This window comes from Diadema antillarum, unplaced genomic scaffold (assembly GCF_040938485.1).
Source record: "Diadema antillarum isolate AM-2024a unplaced genomic scaffold, OU_Dant_1.0 scf00000026, whole genome shotgun sequence".
Classification (NCBI taxonomy): Eukaryota; Metazoa; Echinodermata; class Echinoidea; order Diadematoida; family Diadematidae; genus Diadema; species Diadema antillarum.
In genome coordinates, this window is record NW_027270915.1 from 223,732 (window position 1) to 242,390 (window position 18,659).

At 39.4% G+C, this 18,659-nt stretch overlaps 1 protein-coding gene across 1 annotated transcript; it reads right to left on the bottom strand.

Moving 5' to 3' along the window:
* Nucleotides 1–207: 207 nt before the first annotated feature.
* Nucleotides 208–14,942, bottom strand: LOC139734265 (protein LSM12 homolog B-like). Its single transcript, XM_071645064.1, has 5 exons — nt 14,792–14,942; nt 11,802–11,938; nt 10,028–10,137; nt 5,821–5,941; nt 208–1,015 (listed from the first exon to the last, which is right to left on the bottom strand). The coding sequence occupies exons 1-5, from the start codon at nt 14,940–14,942 to the stop codon at nt 977–979; spliced, it is 558 nt and encodes a 185-aa protein (XP_071501165.1). The 3' UTR covers nt 208–976.
* Between the last annotated feature and the right edge of the window lie 3,717 nt (nt 14,943–18,659).

The window sequence follows — 18,659 nt, forward strand, 5'->3', positions numbered from 1 at the left end:
TTTTGTTACTTTTTTCTGTCCTGCTGGAGGATCAATGAAAGTAAAAAAAAAATGAGTGAAAGCTTGTAAATATGCATTTTTCATCACAATATCAGAACTTTGTTCTACAATGTCATTTAGCAGATGCTATATTTCAAGCTGTCTTCCAACTTCCCAAAAGGAGTAAAATCAAGTGAAATAAAAGATGTTACAATTGTGCCTGCCCCATACTGTTTTGTTTTCTTTTGTGTTCATTCCATGGGTATTTTTATTTCAATTCTGCATCCCAGCCAAACCAGTTTCATCTTGACCTATATGGTCATTTGCACATACTACATCTTCCCAAATCCATTTCACTGTATTTCTTACAACTAAATGCATTCTTCTCTACGTTCAACCACTGGTATCTGCACGTCCAGTTCAATGTATCTGTCACTGCCCAAATTGGCTGTCGGACACATGAAAGATTTTGACTGTGATGAAAAGAAAAAGCCAAACACAGTCAAACATATTACAACCCGTCAAGACTCTTACACTGCACCAACGACAGAGTTACACCTTTGACAATGTCTGCTTGACTATTCCACGCAGAAGATATCGTCCTCTTGGATATTTTTTTCATCGTATACCGTACAAAAGTACAAAATTATCTCAAAAAAGATTGCACACTCGACGAGCAAAGATGGCACATAGATGGCTGAGGTTCTGTATGAAATAGATGTGAAATCCTCTTATTTTACTGGATTTTGCTCCAGGAATTTTAGACATATCACTTCGACCCAATCCCCACTCCCAACATCCCCCTCCCAAATTATTCCCCCATCATAACCAACCCAATAACTTGATCCACTTTCATGTTCGTCTCTGGTGACACACTAATTCCTGCCGGTGAGTTCACTGTTGACCCGGTAGCGGTGAGACCCCCTGGCTAGACCGGGGGGTCACTTGTCCCTGCCCCGTCCACTTATCCTTCTACTGGTATGCCGTCAGCTTATCGTCATAATGTCGCCTTCTTCTCTCTGTAGTGTTTCTCAATCTGGAAACAAAAAGAAGACATTGAAAGTGGACAGCAATTATTACAGGGAGAAAGATATGTGTGTATTTATAAGAGTTTATTGATGATGTCCACCAATCAGCAGCCATGTTCAACGCTATCACCATCGCAGGTGACCTCAACGTCAACCTCCAGGGCCCTACCACCCTTGAGTCCACCCACTTACTTTCTACTTTGAACACCTTAGATGCTACTCTACTCACTGATGCAATTATGAAGCTCTCCAATGAAGACCCTACCTCAGGTACATTAATCAACCGTGTTTTCACCAAAAGACCTGACTTATTTCCGAGTAAAGCCACCTGTCCGAATCCAGACCCAAGTGATCATCATGAGGTCCTTTTTCAGTTCAAAACCCCTAAATCTCTCGCTCCAAGGAGTGTCATCCGTGAATTTCTTCTGTTTCTGTGCTAAGAAAGGAGACTTTGCCCATTTGAACCGCCTCCTGCAACTGATTCCTTGGATTCTTTACATGGCGTCTTACGACGTTGACACTTCATAGGAGAATTTCTTGGACAACTTTGATGCTGCTGTCCATGATTCTATTCCTAAGACCAAAAAGAGAGAGAGTAAGTTTAAACCCTGGATCACCAACGAGATGAAACATACGACTTATTAGAAGCAGAGGCTCTTTCGATAAGCCAAACTTTCCAACTCTGTGGATGCTTGGAACCTTTCCTGATGTGCGTAACTGGGTGAAATACCGAATCAGAAAATCTTACTGGCAGTATCATCAATGACTTGTTTTCCCTTCCTAACAATTGGAAATGGTTCTTTGCCTTCGTTAGAACCAAGAGGAACTCTTTGACTCCAGTTCTTGTCGTACTCACTAAGCCACAAGACATTGCCGCCCAATACACCTGTCATCCTTTTTAATACAGTATGATTTAATTTTTGTTGTTGCTGTAAAACATTATTATTACTATATCTAAAAGAGTATTTGTAATGTTATTGCTTGATGTAATATAAATTTTGTAACAGATTTATTATTGTTGTTGTTGTTGTTTTTGTTTTTTCAAAGGACCACTGCCTGTGTCATTGTATAGGCGTGACTTTTGTGCGCAAGGCGGTGACCGAGGCTTGGAATTTGCACGAAAATCTGGTGGGGAACACCGCTTCATGTTCGATCACCACACCGTGCTGACTGCGTGTGGGAGGAGTGTGGTCACGAGTAGTCTGGTTCTGGGCCCTTTTCATCGATTCCTAGTTTGCCAACTATACGTGTTGGACAGGGTGGTGGCACAATCCTGCTCAGCTTAATGCCATCACTCGGCTCGGTGCTTGTGGTCGGCTGTGTGCGGGATTGTGCGTTTTGGCGAGATGTGCAAACTTGGCGCACCGTTGGCTGGGTCGGGCATGCAAATGTGGTATACGGAGGGTTAAGTTTAACATTTTGATGGTTCATAATTATGATATAAATAATGTCATTGATTTTTTAGATGTCAGATAGTGACCACCTTGTCTGCTGAATTGGTCTATTACATTTTGCAAGCTAGACGTAACAATTTATCATTTTTTTGGTTAAATTTTTCTATAAATTAGTCAGTTATGATGTCGTCACCACTGCCACTATTGTCGTGGCACGTCGTGAAGATGATTTGATATTTCAATATTTGAGAGCTCACACCCAGAGGCTAGTATACTTAAAGGGGAAGGCTAGTAACTGATCAGTGGGAATCAGTGGAAATGCTGGGAGATGACTGTTCCAATCCTTATGGGATTCATTCAAGAGTTCATTGTATATCTATTGTTGTGTGAAAATGATTTGCTTCAGAATGGTCTCATATTCACGTAATGTGCAGATTAATGCTCCATCACTGACCAGGGACGCTAACCTGGAAGCATTAAACTGCACATTACTTGAATATGAGACCATTCTGAAGCAAATCATTTTCACACAACAATAGATATACAATGAACTCTTGAATGAATCCCATAAGGATTGGAACAATCATCTCCCAGCATTTCCACTGATTCCCAGTGATCAGTTACTAGCCTTCCCCTTTAAGCATTATTTGTTCTCAATAATATAAGACTGTTTCTGTTGATTTATGTAATCATCTTATTTGACATTTGAGCATATGGCTAATTCAGGTTTGTGTTTGTGGGTTTGCTTTTTTTTATTTGAATATGAATATGTTTGAATTTATTTTATAATGTAGGCCTTATTCTATTTTATTTGTATTATGATATAAATTTTGTGACTGATAAATGAATGGGTGTTGTTTTGGCCTTTCTAACCCATTCAAATGAAGTAGTGTCTGAGCAGGTATTGAGCATATTGTTCCATGTGATGTCTGCTATTTAGAAAAAAAAAATTGATAGCTTTTATATGAAATACTGACACTGAATTCTCAGTTTGGTGTTTGGTGACGTCAAACCAACAGTTGGACCTCAGGTCATGTACACACGTGTAGTGTGCAGTGGGCTTTAGCCCTCTGTTGGCTTTAGTTTAATCATCTAATCGGGAGCTGGCAAAAGAGCATTGCCATCCCAGGGCTCCCAAAATTTCACACACCATTTTTTTATTATTATTCTTTCTTTTTTCTTTTTTTCTTTTTTTTTTTGGGGGGGGGGGGGGGGGGGGGGGTTCCCAAGAGCAACCAAGAAGACATGTGAGTTACAGGCGCTTCAGCTGGCAAAAAATGAATCCCAAATCACTGAGGCTTTTGTATTTGCAAGCAGAAATTCCTTACTCCACAGATTTTACTTTTAATAGAGAAGAGCTTTGAAGTTTAAAAAGGGCAAAGACTCACTCCATGTTGTGCACATATACAAAAACAGATTGAGAACTTCCCAGCGACATTATTAAGGAAAGTCTACATAAATGTAAAAGTTGGCAAGTCCACAGAGTACATTACAGTATATTCATAATGGTTTCAGAGTATTAGCGTTATTGCTGACTATTTTGATAAAGCTCTTTGAGGTGCTAAAATGACACTTTCATGTGCTACAATGAGTCAATTACGGAGAGAAACAATGTGACATATCGCATAAGTTTATGCTTCATAAACTTCTCATAGTACAGTAGGTAACAGAAAATACCAAACATTGCAAATCAACATTGACAAGAAACCCGCCCCCACCATTCCCCCCCCCAAAAAAAAAAAAAAACCAAACAAACAAACAAACAAATGCTAGACCTTGCAGATTTTGATGTGTGACTTTTTTGTAATACAAGGTCACATATAGTAGGTGGCCTTTGTGGTGTTACAATGGTGCTACATTGAAGTACATACCTGGACACCACCACTGTGTACTTTGTAAATAGACAACAGGAGAAAATATTGCTCTGAAAGCTGTTTTGTAAACACTACTTAACAGTAAGTATTGCTTGTGTGTATTTCATAGTATACCACAAATAGGGTATCAAATGCGATGGGCAAACAGCTACAGAGCAAATTTCTTTACAACTGATTGACACTCGAATCAATGAAGCACACACAAGAATTGCTTATGCATGCAAGGCCCATGGCCATACCAGCAATCAGTTTAGTCAACAGTATTGTAAACTTGCATATCATGCACTTTGCACATCATTAAATATAACGCCCATTCAACATCTGTCTACAGTGCCTATGCAAATACAAATACAATACGGGGTGATATGCCTGATAAATACGAAATCTGAGATGTGCTCATAAGTTTGATGCGTGTTCTGCCCTGTCCAAATATCAAAGTCAACTAATGTCTTGAAATTTGACTTTCTGTTTTATTCTCTGAAGCAGTTTGATGTGGTGTATTGAATGGAAGATGTGTTCAAATACTTAACCTCCTGCAGTCATAAGAACATGTGACCTTCTAATCTTATTTTCTCAAAACAACATTTTCCTAGTGGCAAGTTTTGGATCATTTCTATAGTAGACTATTTGAAATAAAGATGGACAAACAGCACATCGCTTGAGAGCTTTAAATCTAATCTTTTGGAAACTATCAGAAAATCAGCTTTCCCAAAAGTCATCATGCTTTTGTGAAGAGGAATCACAAGTATAAATTGTGCTCAAGGGGAATATATGTAAGATTCTAAAGAAGTTTTCACCGCCGGACAATCTAGATCTTCATAGCAAGGTATGTATGATACGTCCGATTTACACTCGCAGTCAGCCTATATAAGATAGGTGTCTGCACATGTAGTACCAAGAAGAAATCTTTGTTGGATGCCAAAATAACAAAAGTTTGCTCAAATCAGGATTACCCCTCACATCACACTGTCCAGTAGAAGATGGGAAGCATACAGGTGCTGCGTGCTTCACCACCATATCAGATCCTCACACAGGGATAGTGTTTGGCATCAGAATAAAGAGAGGATGACATAGTGCCACACAAGCTTGACTCATCTTGACATATTAGGGAATTGCTTTAAGCTAAGACACTTAAAGGCAGACCCACTAGCATCTGAACCCTATTTGAACACACTCAACACGCGCATGCGTGTCGAGTGCATCATTGGAATGTTAGTTACCACGAGGCATCGTAAGAGAAGGGTTGTTGCAGTAATGTCAGGGTAATGTAGGCAGGCCCTAAGGGTAAATGCCCTAGCTTGCTAGTGGCTAGAGTAGAATTTGGCAAAAGTTACAGCGACAACGCCTAAGCAACATTTTGCGTTGACCGTCTTAACACTTACGGTAAAAAAAGATTGCCCAGACGTTGTCACAGTAACTCTGGTTTGAATGGGGCTTACGACAGCTAGCTGCCACCCATCCCCCTCCCCATTTGCAGCCTTGTGTCCCCTCAACCTCCCCCTTGCCGCGGTGATTTATAATCTTCCTTTCTTCTTTCATACTCACAACAAGCCTGACGTGTTTAACAGCAGCCTCTGTTCCAGTGCAGCAGTCTGCAGTGTACGGGGGATCAATGGTGACGTCGTCGTTGATGATCATCTTGTCACCCATCCATCTGCATTTTAACCTGAACATAAAACATACACACACATAGAAATGCAAGAATAAAGATAACATTAAATGATCCTGTCAATATGAATTCTGGCTTCCTTGATCTCTTAAGCAATAACATGGACTCCTGTTAAATAACAATGTGCTTGGGACCAGCAGGTTTCTTTCGTCATATTGAAATTTCGTTATAACCTAACAAATAAATGATAAAAAACATAGAACAAATAATGTTAGGGCCTGAATTTTTACTTTGTTGTAACTGGAATTTCCCTATAACCGTGTTCATTACAACAGGAGTGCACTGTACCTGGTACTACTCCTCTTGAATAGGTGAATAGATAAAGAGTCTCCTCCTAACTCTTCAGACAATGAACTGTCTATGCTTAACCCCTCCCCCTCCCCCCTTCCAGCCATCACTGGACCACTGACAAGTGACTGGCCCAACATTTGTGCAGTGGGCGTGAAGGAGTGTGGGGGTGTGTGGGGGTGATGGCATTTTATGTTTGTTTCACTGCCTGCTTCATATTTGTCCAGTCTCATCATGCAGAGACAAGAAAATTTTGTTACAGTAGAGTTCTCTATATTGACCTCCCTGGCATCCACCATCCCTGCTTTAAAAGATCCATTTATGTATACGTACTGCATTATTCAAATACAACTGAAACGAGACATGAAAACTCGTCACATTGAGGACGAGTTAGGTGATACGCTTACAAGTGGTCATCAGATGACAGTCATCTGTGATCGACAAAGAAAAGAATGTGATATAGGCACCTTGAAGTTATATTGAGCGTGCATGCGAAACCGTTTCTGTAACCACTCGGCCACGGGTCATCCACGGAAATGGTAAGACAAAAAAAAAAACAATGTATAGATATAACAGGGGGAAAGTCAATGCCCACTCAACTAACGTGGCCGCGTGAACATCTATTGCATTGCTAGACGGAAAAGCGGCCTTGTAACGACTGAGGTCGCTATGCCATTTCTGGCAACTTGGGAAAAATACGTACCGCAGACATAAAGCCTATAATCAGCTGGTTTTGATACCTTGCCTTTAATCACAATTTTCAGTGTAATGACGTCATGAAATTACAAAACAATGACATCGTCTTGAAAGACAATTGTTCAAAGTACAACACCTCAGTCGTCGTCATTACATACTATGATCGGTTTGACAAAGTCAACCTGCAAAATTTTGCTGCAGTCGAAGCAATGTGGTCTCCAACACATAAAAAAGAGGGATATGGCGTGTGTGTGTGTGTGTCTGTGTGTGTATAGGTGCGTTTTTATACGAACGTGATTTCTACATGGACGAATATGTAATACAAAATTGAAGAAAAAAAAAAGTAAAATAGCTAAGTATTTTGTTTCGTGATCTTGTGGGGTTCGAACCCGCAACCTTACGTCTCTGAGACGTCGCCTTTATCCACTCGGCCATACGTCTCGACGAGAAAATATGGGGAACGTAAACTTATGTATGTGAAAGATACATGAGGAATCGTTTTGTCCACATTCCATTTTCATTTTCAGTTTTAAACTGCAAAATTGTCAATCTGATGAGAAGATTTCAAAGAATAAAATGCCTGATTACTGCAGCTTATTGTCTCAGCTACAACATACTAAAGTTTCAGAGGAAATGAAGCAAAATCAGCTGAGATAAAGGTGCTTAAACGTTGTTAAGTCAATGCATGGTTTAAAAAAAAATTACCTCCCATAGACAATACACGTAAACTTGTGCGATTTTGCGTCTTTACCTTTAATCACAATTTAAGGTATGATGACGTCATCAAATATCAAAAGCATGACATGGACTTAAAAGGCAAATGTTCAAAGTACAACATATCTGAATTTGGGATAATATTTAGCTTAAACAACAGAGATACGAGTAAATGAATGTCAGAAACAGTACCTCAAAAAAATTAATTCCACTTTTTTGATTTCAGATGATGATATGATGACGTCATGAGTTTTCCTGGCAATATGGGTACTTGAAACGTTATTTCCAATTCATATGCTTTTGTAATATGCAATAGAAATATAGGGTCAATGGACGATTTAAAGAGCTATGGCGAAATAAACAAAGACATGTTTTTTCACTATATTTGCAGAAAGACGCGCGCGCGGAATTTCAACTTTGACGCCAGTGCATTCCTTTGTTATAGGTCAAAATCGATGGGATATCAATGGATATTGTTACTCAAAGTATCAGAAATCCAAATCAGTCAAAAAAATCGCATTTTCATGTTGGTTACGCCCTCTGCGCGCGAAATTGCGCGGACGGACGCGCACGCGAAAAAATGTTTGAAACGCTTAAAATTGTCTGAAACTTCGAGATTTCCCATTGGGAAGTCGTTTTGAGCCTTTTAAAATTTTGACGCGCGCGTACGCGCTCGTAATGAAGACCTGGGTAACTAGCGTTAAAAAGTAAGATAGAGCGTGACCTGAACTTTATGTCCACCGAAAATGATACAGAAATGATATCTAGTTATGAAGTTATGATCGATCATGTGACAAGGTCCGAAAATCACAAAATGGCGCCTAGATGACGTCATAGATATGTTACTGTCATGAAAACCTTATTGTGCCCAGATATTGTTATGAGACATGTTGACTGAAAATGTCATGTTATTCCGTAATGTCATTGTTGAGATATTGACGACACAAAATGTGGCAGAAAGAAAGAAGAATTAAAAAAAAGAGAAATTTTGACAATCACAATAGGTGATACGCTGATAGCGTATCACCTAATAAAACTGCCTATAAAGCTTTTACTAATAACTTGTACGAATGACTGCTCAGAGATATAATTGCTCAAATACAATGTACATTACTTAATTCATTCAGTTGGCTTGGCGTCCTCTACAAAAGCCTTGACAAGTCCACCACAGAGAATTGGCCCACAAAGTTTCGAATACGGATGAAATACAGGCAGAAGTTTAATTTGGGCCGAAACATTCTTTGGTCAAGTTGTCTCATTAGCTGTTAATTTCCAGGGTAATGATCGTCTCTAACCTGTAACTTTGAAATAGTCCATAACATACCCAGCTTTGCTTTGCATGTTCAATAGATTGTTCCAAAGCTACTACCAGGTGGATAATTCTTAAATGCTATACAGTGGAAACTCGATATAACGAGATGGTCGGGACCGAGTCATTTTCCTCGTTATAGCCGATATCTCATTATATCGGTAGGCATAAAAGAAGGCATACGACATAAAGACATTAATTTGCACATGTGGGACTACCCATCATATTTCAATCAATACTGATAACTTGATATTGTGTGTGAGGGAATTACTCACCTTTATGGGTAAGAAGATGTTTTTTGCCAAGGAAATCCAATATCAAGTCAAGAATATGTTTCTTATTAATTGTAGATGTTTGAATTTGTAAATTTATATAGCTTGCGATTGTATCAAGATCGTATGTGCATTGGTATGTGGTTATCGTATGGGTGTGTGTTGTATGGAAGCTTGAATATGGTCTGCACAATGTTGTGTGTGTATGTGACACATTCTGTATGTACATTATGACTGCGAGTGTGTGAAGATGGGGAATTCCCTATGTAGAAAGCCAATCACAGCATCAGATTGCCTCATTCCTGCTAAACGTCATGATGATGTCATGTATACATTATGGCCGTCCCACCACATTTTCTGCATGTATCAGTGTGCGCGCACATACACACTTACACGTACAACATGCAGTGCTAGCTGGAGTGCACTGAAGAAAATGATTATGTGTGTACAAGACAGTTTTTGGCGCATCAAGCTTTACAATCTCGGAAGATGATAGCACAGGCAAAGTAAAGCTTTACCGAAGGCATTTTGCTTTTAATACCTCGCTATAGCAGGTTTGATTGGCTATGTTTTTCTTTGTTTGGAAGTCACAAAATTTATCTCGTTATAGCAGTTATTTCGTTATAGCCGATCTCGCTATAAGAGTAGCATTTTACATAGACTTGTGTGGAAGGAAATTTGGGACCGGGAAAATTTCCTCGTTATAACCAAAATCTCGTTATAGCAGTGTTCGTTATACCGAGTTTCCCCTGTATTTGTATACTATCTTACTACGCATCTTCTTACATGTACAGCATGACTCACGTTTTCTGTATAGTGTGGTAAAGTTGAATCCCTTCCATGCTTATACCGTCGCTGGCTAGTTTGATCCTCATCTTCTTCTCGTGAATGTTGTCTTCGGAACGTTTTGTCAGCTGCCAACAGGAAACAACAAAAACAAAAAATGGGATTTAGAGTTGCCTCTGCCCATTTCACAACTCATAAGCGGTTTTGGAGAATATGAACTGAGAAACAGAGATTTTTCCCTGTCTTACATATCATATTCTGCGTAAAATTTTTCATGATATCGCTTCAGCACCATCACAAGTTTGGTCATGAAATATTACTGTCAGAGAGGTTTTAGAATTTTTGCTTGGAAGGAGAGATTTTCTGGGGTTTTTTCTGTATGTATTCTTTTGTTTGGGGGGGGGGGAGGGGATACAGTACAAGACCTGGAAGTTGCAGAGAAAAAAAAATATCATCTAGAAAACCGACATCTTACTCTTAACTTTTATACCGGTAATTCTCTTATATCTCTGTTCATTTCATATACAGATTTGTATTCCAAGGGTGATTTCACACCTGCAGACAATGCATCGACTATACAAATTTGTATGTGTCGCTGCATCATTCATTACCCCACAACTGTACCATTGTAAATAGCAACGCATTTCTGAACCAATTACAGGCGACTCCTCTTACAACGAAGTAATCAGAATGGGCAGTTTTCTTTCATTAGAACCATCTAAATTTCTTATTTACGTCGACATAGCGCCATTTGTCAATCAGTTGCAATTATCCAAATTTCATTGTAGCCAAACAACTAATGCACACAAAGATACATTGTATATACACAATAATTTGGGACCTGAATTTCTATTTCATTGTAGCAAGACTTTTGTTATAACTGTGTTCCCTATAATGAGTGCTCTGTACCATAAAATGTACAGAAATTATGCGAACAAGCAATCGCAGAGAGCGCTGGTGCACATTTCTCAATGCCAACATCATTCTGGTTTGTACTGATTAACCTCCAATGATACTGTTCAAGCTTCCACAAGGCTGCCAAGTACAAGGCATGCTTCCAAAATAACCTGTTCCTGTGGTGTCAACTTATACCAGGTCCCAAAAATGTAACTAGAGCATCTGCATATGTGGCCTAAATTCATATTTACTTGTGTTCTGCTGATCAGAAAAATGACTTTGATGAAAGACCAGAGTTTCCTCTATCAATATCTGTTCTTTTTCCGTATCAAAATTGTGTTTTTTACTTACCTTTACTTTATACCTTTTTCCAATGTAGCAGTGCCCTTGTTTTGCTACATCCTTACTAAACTCAGATGAAGATGTCTATGACCATATACAAGGCTGACCTCACTATATTTTGACTTTCGCTGACCCCATTTGGGTGTCCTTATCGTGTATAACGAAAGAGTTTGCAAGCCCACCAACGCATGTACTCTATTCATATCTCATACACTGATCAATATTTTGCAATATTTGATGGCACATGCAGTTGACAATTGAAAGGAGAAACCTGCACTGCCTGACTGCTTTCGCACAGACAGATCACCAACCGGTCTGTTTTTTGTTGATGGGCAAAAAGAATATTGTTTGGGAGGGCACTGTAGCCTTTCAGAGAATTGTGGGAGGAACAGGTTATGCACAGCTTACGTGTAAAAATTTTCACTTTTTCAAGCCAAGCCTGAAAGGATCAAATCTATTCATCTTTGCCTGATTAATCACCCTCATTTGTTCCTAAAGATTCTTGCGGACCTCAATAGCATGGAGAGGGCTTTGTCATCAGCTTTTGACATACCTTGTTGATGTCCAGCGAGGGTGGCTCGCGAGGTGGTTCTTTTGCAGCAACTGTGACTTTAAAGTCACCAACAAGGCCGAGGTTGACTATGGAGATGTCACACAGGTTCTTGCGGTCACCAGAAGAGGCGGCTTTTTCTTGGAATCACAGAAGTAAAGGAACTCCAAAACATTATCGAGGGATCAAATGAAAGCACATTTTAAACATGGCCTGGACTTCCAGGCAATAATAATAATAACATACAATTTCTATAGCGCCGTTCTCCACTTTGATTAAATGCTCAAGGCGCTTTACATCAAAGCAAACAGACTGAAGATACAAGTACATCACTGTAATAGAAGAAGATGAAGAAGCAGAAGAAAAAAAAAAATAAGCCAGTTTACAATTACATCTTGTAGCTCATGTGCACGTTGGTACAAATGACCTTTCTCCTTTTTTTTTAGTTCGTTAGGCACTTCACTCCATTGTCAAAGCGACACGATGCACAACCTTGTCCAATCAGGGTTCGAAATTGGCGAAGGTCCGCTGGCCATTGGCCACCCAAAATCATGTCGGACTAGCTAAAAATCATAAAATTCTGAAGTAACTAGTCCATCTGGCTAGCCAAAATATTGCGTCAGTGTCAAAATTGATTCTAAGTAGTCCGCCTGGCTAGTTTTAAAAAAATTTAAGTGCGACCCCTGCCAATGTACACACACACACCTATCAACTCATGGAATTTATGCATATTGTATGTTCAAACAAAGAATGACTATCTGCATTGTCCGGTTGATTACAATGGCCAATCAATTTACACTTGGGGAAGTATCTTGATTCTTTGCACCAAATGCACAAACAAACCTTTTCTATCAATACTGCCAAATACATTGTACAGTACATGTACTAGCCTTCGAGTTTAACAAACACTTTGTTGCCATCAGGTGAATATGTTAACAGGCATCAGTTACAAGGACTACAAGAGTTATCATTATAATATCACAGACGTGCATCTCATTTAATCTTAAAGTTAAACATGTCTGTTTTTTCACAAATGACCTTTTTCGCTCATGAGCAAAGTGGAACTGTAATTCATGGAATCATGAATACTCCACATCAGTTTTTATTTTGTTTTAACTTTAAATATCATACTCTAAGGCATCTCAGAAATCAACTTCAACTTCTCCTTCAACTTCAACTTCAACTTCAACTTCAACTTCCTCTTCAACTCCCTCTACATCAACTTCATCTTCTTCAGTATCTGCATCAACTTCTTCCGAGTAGTTTTACATGTTCTACAATTGTTTCCAAGACAGCTGTGACAACGAGCAGGGACTCTGTGAGTGACTATTACAACTACAGTGGACAGGTTTGTTAGTGGGCTGTTTTCAACAAATTACACAGCAACATACCCATTGGTCGACCTGGAAAAGTTGTAGAAATTGACGAGTCGAAGTTTGGGAAGCAGAAATATAATAACGGTAGATCAGTGGACGGACAGTGGGTTTGGGGAGGGGGGGGGGATTTGTAGAGAAACAAGAGAAGTGTTCCTTGTGTCATTGCCACACAACAAGAGAGATAGAGCGGCTTTGGAACCACTCATCATCCAGCACATTAAGCCAGGAACAACCATTGTGAGAGATTGCTGGAAGCCTATGACCAACTGGGAGCAGCAGGGTTGCCTTTGAGCATTTACAATCGTAACTGTCAATCACTCATTGAATTTTGTGGACCCTATTTCCAAGCAACACACCAACAACATCAAAGGATTGTGGCGACATGACAAGAGGCAGCTGCACGAAACACATACAGTGTACCCGCGGAGACAAGTGAGACCTTCATTTAGTGGTATACTGTACAATGTACCCCAGTAAACCAGTACATGTGGAGGCAATATCACAAAGGAGAAGATCTCTTCACAAAATTTCTTCTTGAACCTTGAAGATATAATCCCGATGGCAGCTTGTCCATAAAGCTATTAAAACTGGGCTGGGATGGGTGTGCGACAGTGTCAGTAGGTGACAGTGTAAGAAGAGTACAATGTACATTGTAGGTGACAGTGAAAAAGTTGTATGTACAATAAAAGGGTGACTGTGCAAGTAAAATCCAGGGCTGGATGCTGCTGAATTGTACCCTCTAAAGAAATAGATACCGTAACCAAACCTGTTACTCCATTGGTACATTAAGTTCATTACCACATTGCATCTACCCACCTAATTTACACTTACAGACCGTACAGCTGTATGTATAAGGCAAAGTTATAGATAGTGTAGATACATACATGTAGAATTATATGTGTAACTACAAAAGTCAAAATATAATTAGTGATTAATTTTGTTGTTTTTTTAACTTTAGTGGGAGTACAAATGGAACTCTAGCCCCCTGGCCTACTGACACTGTGTGTGTCTGTATCACCCACTGGCACTACCACTTGTTTACCTGCCTTCTTCTGCATCTGTGAAAATGCAAGTTGTTGAAGGAGTGTGTGCTTTCAACATCTGGCCAGATTTACAAAATGTAAACTTTTACCTTCCTCAGACAGAGCAGAGAGTGCTGCCAATGACCTCGACCACTGTACCGTGATAGCCCACCAAGGCGTTGTGTGCAGTATACAACCAAACCAGAACCAGAACCAGAGAGGCTTGGTCAGCTCAGAGGTAGTGCTTTGCCTTTGGTCTTGAATTTACACTGACTCTGTAGTATTGTTACTGTACAATGTATAGGATGTAGTACATTGTGTAGTGGGTTTGCTGAGCTGAGTATATGATATGATATAGCACAGACATTGTCAATAAGTATTAATTTTGTAGAAGGGTCTAAACGCGTCCCCCTACGAGCTACGCCTCGCCTCGGGGCGGTGCACGGAGTGCCTGGTGTACAGGCAGGCATGTTACCCATGCTGTACAGTTCTACAACAACGTCACGGGCCGGACCAAGCGTCCGTGTACATTAGTACGCGTGTGTTACCCACTGCACTGCGGAGTTGTTGGTACGATATGTCTAGAAAAGGATACTTAGAGCGAGAAGTCGACTAGTGGCGTCGTAGGCAAGGACTTCCCCTTCAATTCTGGCGTCAAGACAGGTTAGGCAGGACACGATGTCACCCACTTTACATGGCGGAGGACCCGGCTCCCCAGAACCAGCTGCCATGTTGACTATAATCATGGTCGCTGATGAAATACGCATGCGCAGCACGCTGTCTGCATGTATATATGTGTTCATACGTTCTGTGCACTGTATGTATGATAAATGTGAAGTCATACGCAGTATAGATGCGTTTACATGCAGGGAGCCTGTAGTGATACGCGACAAGGAAAAATGACTGTTCAAATTAGTTAATCATAAGCTTCTACAATCACACTGGGTTTGGTAAAAATCACTACGTTTTCCCTCACTGCTCACTTTTAATTTAGTGCATGTTTCTGTCCCTTTATTTTGGCGTCGTCGGAAATCATAGAAGGCCTTTTGTTTGTTGTTTTGTTATTTTCTTTATCTCGAGCGTTCTTCGATATGAACGATAGATGGCGTTCGCGCTAAACTCCGCTGTTCATAATAATTGAATGTAGAATGCACTCTTGTTATTCCATTCAAAGCATTGGTTTCGAATGAGAGGTTATTTTCTTCTTATTATTCTCCTCCCTCTTCTCCTTCTGCTTCTTCGTCTTCGTTTTTGTTTCTTTTTTCTCTGTGTCTTTCCTATTATGTCCCTCCTTATTCATTTTTCCTGGGTTTTTCTTCACTAACTGTTATGCAATATGGGGCAAAGAAGAAAATAAAAAGGTCTGTTAAAAAGGACGGTGCGAAACATAAACTAAAAACAATGACGCTCTCGTTCGAAACAGTATTCCGTTTGCGGTTGTTCTTAGAGGCCTAGAATTTGAATTCAAGTTCACTGCTTATTGATTAAAACACCAGAAACATACAAAAGTACGAAAATCTTTACTTTCATCCCGCACTCTGAACATAATGTCTATGCACCGTGTATCCGAACCGAAATCAAAGATTATTTCTTTTTAGATGGATTGTACATAAGGTTCCTAGAATGGAAGGCATATAGACAGCTTGATAACGACAGTCACTGAGTTTAATAATGCAGCTAACAATACTAGATAATACACCACCCAAAGAAATATCTGAAAGTTGTTCGAGGTGACAAATAAGCTCTTCATCGTTAGTCCAGAGTAAAAAATAATAATAAAAAGCAAAATAAAAGTTCATAAAGTCCCTGCAGATTGAGATACCAGTGTGTAAAATATATTGATATGAAACGGAAAAAAATATACTATAATTATTCTCTCCTTTCTTTTAATATCTTCCGTAATGATTATGTCCAGAATTATATTATTATTCTTTGTTTTCTCTCTCAGGGTGTCCAGACTATGTTTAAATAGAAAGGGCGTATAATGCCCTCTGCCCCCAGCCTTCACTTTCCAAACCTCCTTCCCGCTTTTTCCCTATAATCTTGGTCTGTCTGCCTCCTTATTTCTCTCTCTCAATCTGATCAGGGCACTTTTTGTCACTCACAGTATGCATTGTATTACTACAGCATCCAGTGGAATAAGAATGGTTTGAAAAGTCAGTTTAATATGTAATTTCGCGCCATTTGCAAGTTGGTGCTAATGAATAGAATGGAATAAAACAGACAAAATAGTGTGAGTTTCTTTTATAAGCAAAATAGGGCCAAAGAGTCAGAGAAAAAGAAAATCTTTCATTTCTACGTCTTCAAAAAAAAAACTGTTCAGTAATTGATAGCAAACACGTGCGATAAATAATGATAATGTAAATTGCATAAAGTGTGTAGGTGTTGTGTCCACACAAGTCTTTCGTTGACAAACAAATAAAAATGTATTGTGGTCGTTTGTGCAAAGAGGTAGAGAGTAAACTGTTGTGAATAAATGGCATCTAGACCTAAGTTAATTTCCATGGGTCGTTGAAACAATTATTTTGCAAGTTCGAGTTTGGAAAATCCTCCTTAGGCCTATACCATTCCGCTCGTGTACCTCCGATATTCTTTTTCAACTATAGACTCGGACCGTTTGCACGTATAAGCTTTCTTATTTTTATTTTCTACAATCGGTTATAACTATTCAAATACTCCGTTTGTATCTCTCTTTAGTTCAATAAACAAGGCGAGTTCAAATCAAACTCTGCACTGACATAACAAACTTTTTACAAACAAGAATGTCTTCAATGAAAAGTTGTATCCATGCTAATTCAAAAGGGGAAATTTATGATAACCGCAATTCTCCATTTTAGACTGGAGTTAGAGATATTTTCATCTACAGCTATCTTGTTTTACATAACTATTGACGAATTGATTAGATGATAATGATTAGAAAAAAATAAGACCGGCAATCATCTGATGTCTTGATGCAACTTTGTCAACATTTAAAAGAGGATGTGTTAATGTTGCAGAACTCCATAGGTCTTTTCGGTTTCTGTTGCCTGTCATGTAACAATTAACCCATTCCATACTGAATTCTGAAATGCCCATAGACTTACTACGCAGGCCACCAGGTTCCCATACGGAACGGGTTAATGAGTTTCGATTATCAATATCAGTGTGTGTCTATAGTTTATGACCTCAGGAGTATGTTTTATCCTCGCGGTTTTGCATTCAAAGATAACACTTGCCTTGCACACACACTAAAAAAAAGAGAAATATATAAAGAAACATATATCTTTATGTTCGCTGTTGTTTTGATGAGATATTTTCCCCCTTTTTGGCATTGCGTATAGTGTTTACCGGTCCGATACATTGACGCAATGTTTCGTCATTGATTGCACGGCTAAAAGTCAATACGTGAAAATGCAATGCATATTCAATGATTTCAATAATAACCCTATAAAATTACGTTCAGTTTCTCCTCTCCCCTGCTTTTTCTTCCTCTTTCTTTTTCTTTCTCTTCCTCTCTTTCTTCCTCCCTGTCTTCCTTCTATCATTTTTTTGATTTTTTTTTGCCCGTTGCCAGACAGTGTGTGTGTGTGTGTGTGTGTGGGGGGGGGGGGGTCAAATCGTTTGGGTAGGACGGTGTTGCTATTCTTTTTCGATTTAACAGCCTCATTTCTTTTTTGATGCATCAAGGACGCACCACAATTCTCCTGATGGCTATTTGTCTTGCCAAAATATTTCATGTTCGCGATGTAAATCCCAAAATCGACACGTTTCGACTAAATGACCCTGAATTTGGTCCGGTCGTTTACCGACAACGGTCCGTGTTTTTCTTTCAAAACGTCCTCGCGGCGCGGCGTGAAGCGAAGCATGCCGGTCTTCCGCACCGGGTTAAAACGACGTCGCGATTACCATGCGAGAACCCCGTAACGCGCCCTCAAGATATTGGCGAAACGATGAACACATAAACACGGTGGTACTGAATTTCCTTTTCTTTTCTTTTTTTTTCTTTTCTTTTCTTTTCTTGGGGTTGTGGCATTTGAATGCTGAATCTGTGTCCATGGTTCTTGGAAAGTTTAACCGTGAGAGGTCAGGTGCAATATGGAGCGTTTAAACACGTTTGATGAAGTTGATGATGATGGTGGTGATGATGATAATGATGACGACGATGATGATGATGATGAAACAATTTATATAGCGCCATTTATCTGCTGAAACATTGAAAGGCGTCCGGTTCCCACAACGTGTCACACATCATTCACAAAGTTCTGTACATTTCTGTGCATTTTGAGATAATAATAAAAATATGTGATTTACTACATTCTAAATCTTAACTTTAGTAAAGGTCCATTAATCTTGTCATCTTTTCAAGCTCTTATTGACAAGCATGGGCCTGGCTTACCAGCAGTAAGAAGAAACGGTGATTCAGAAGAGAATTTCGCGTGACAAGTTTTTACATAAACAGTTTGATGTAAACATACTCAGGTATA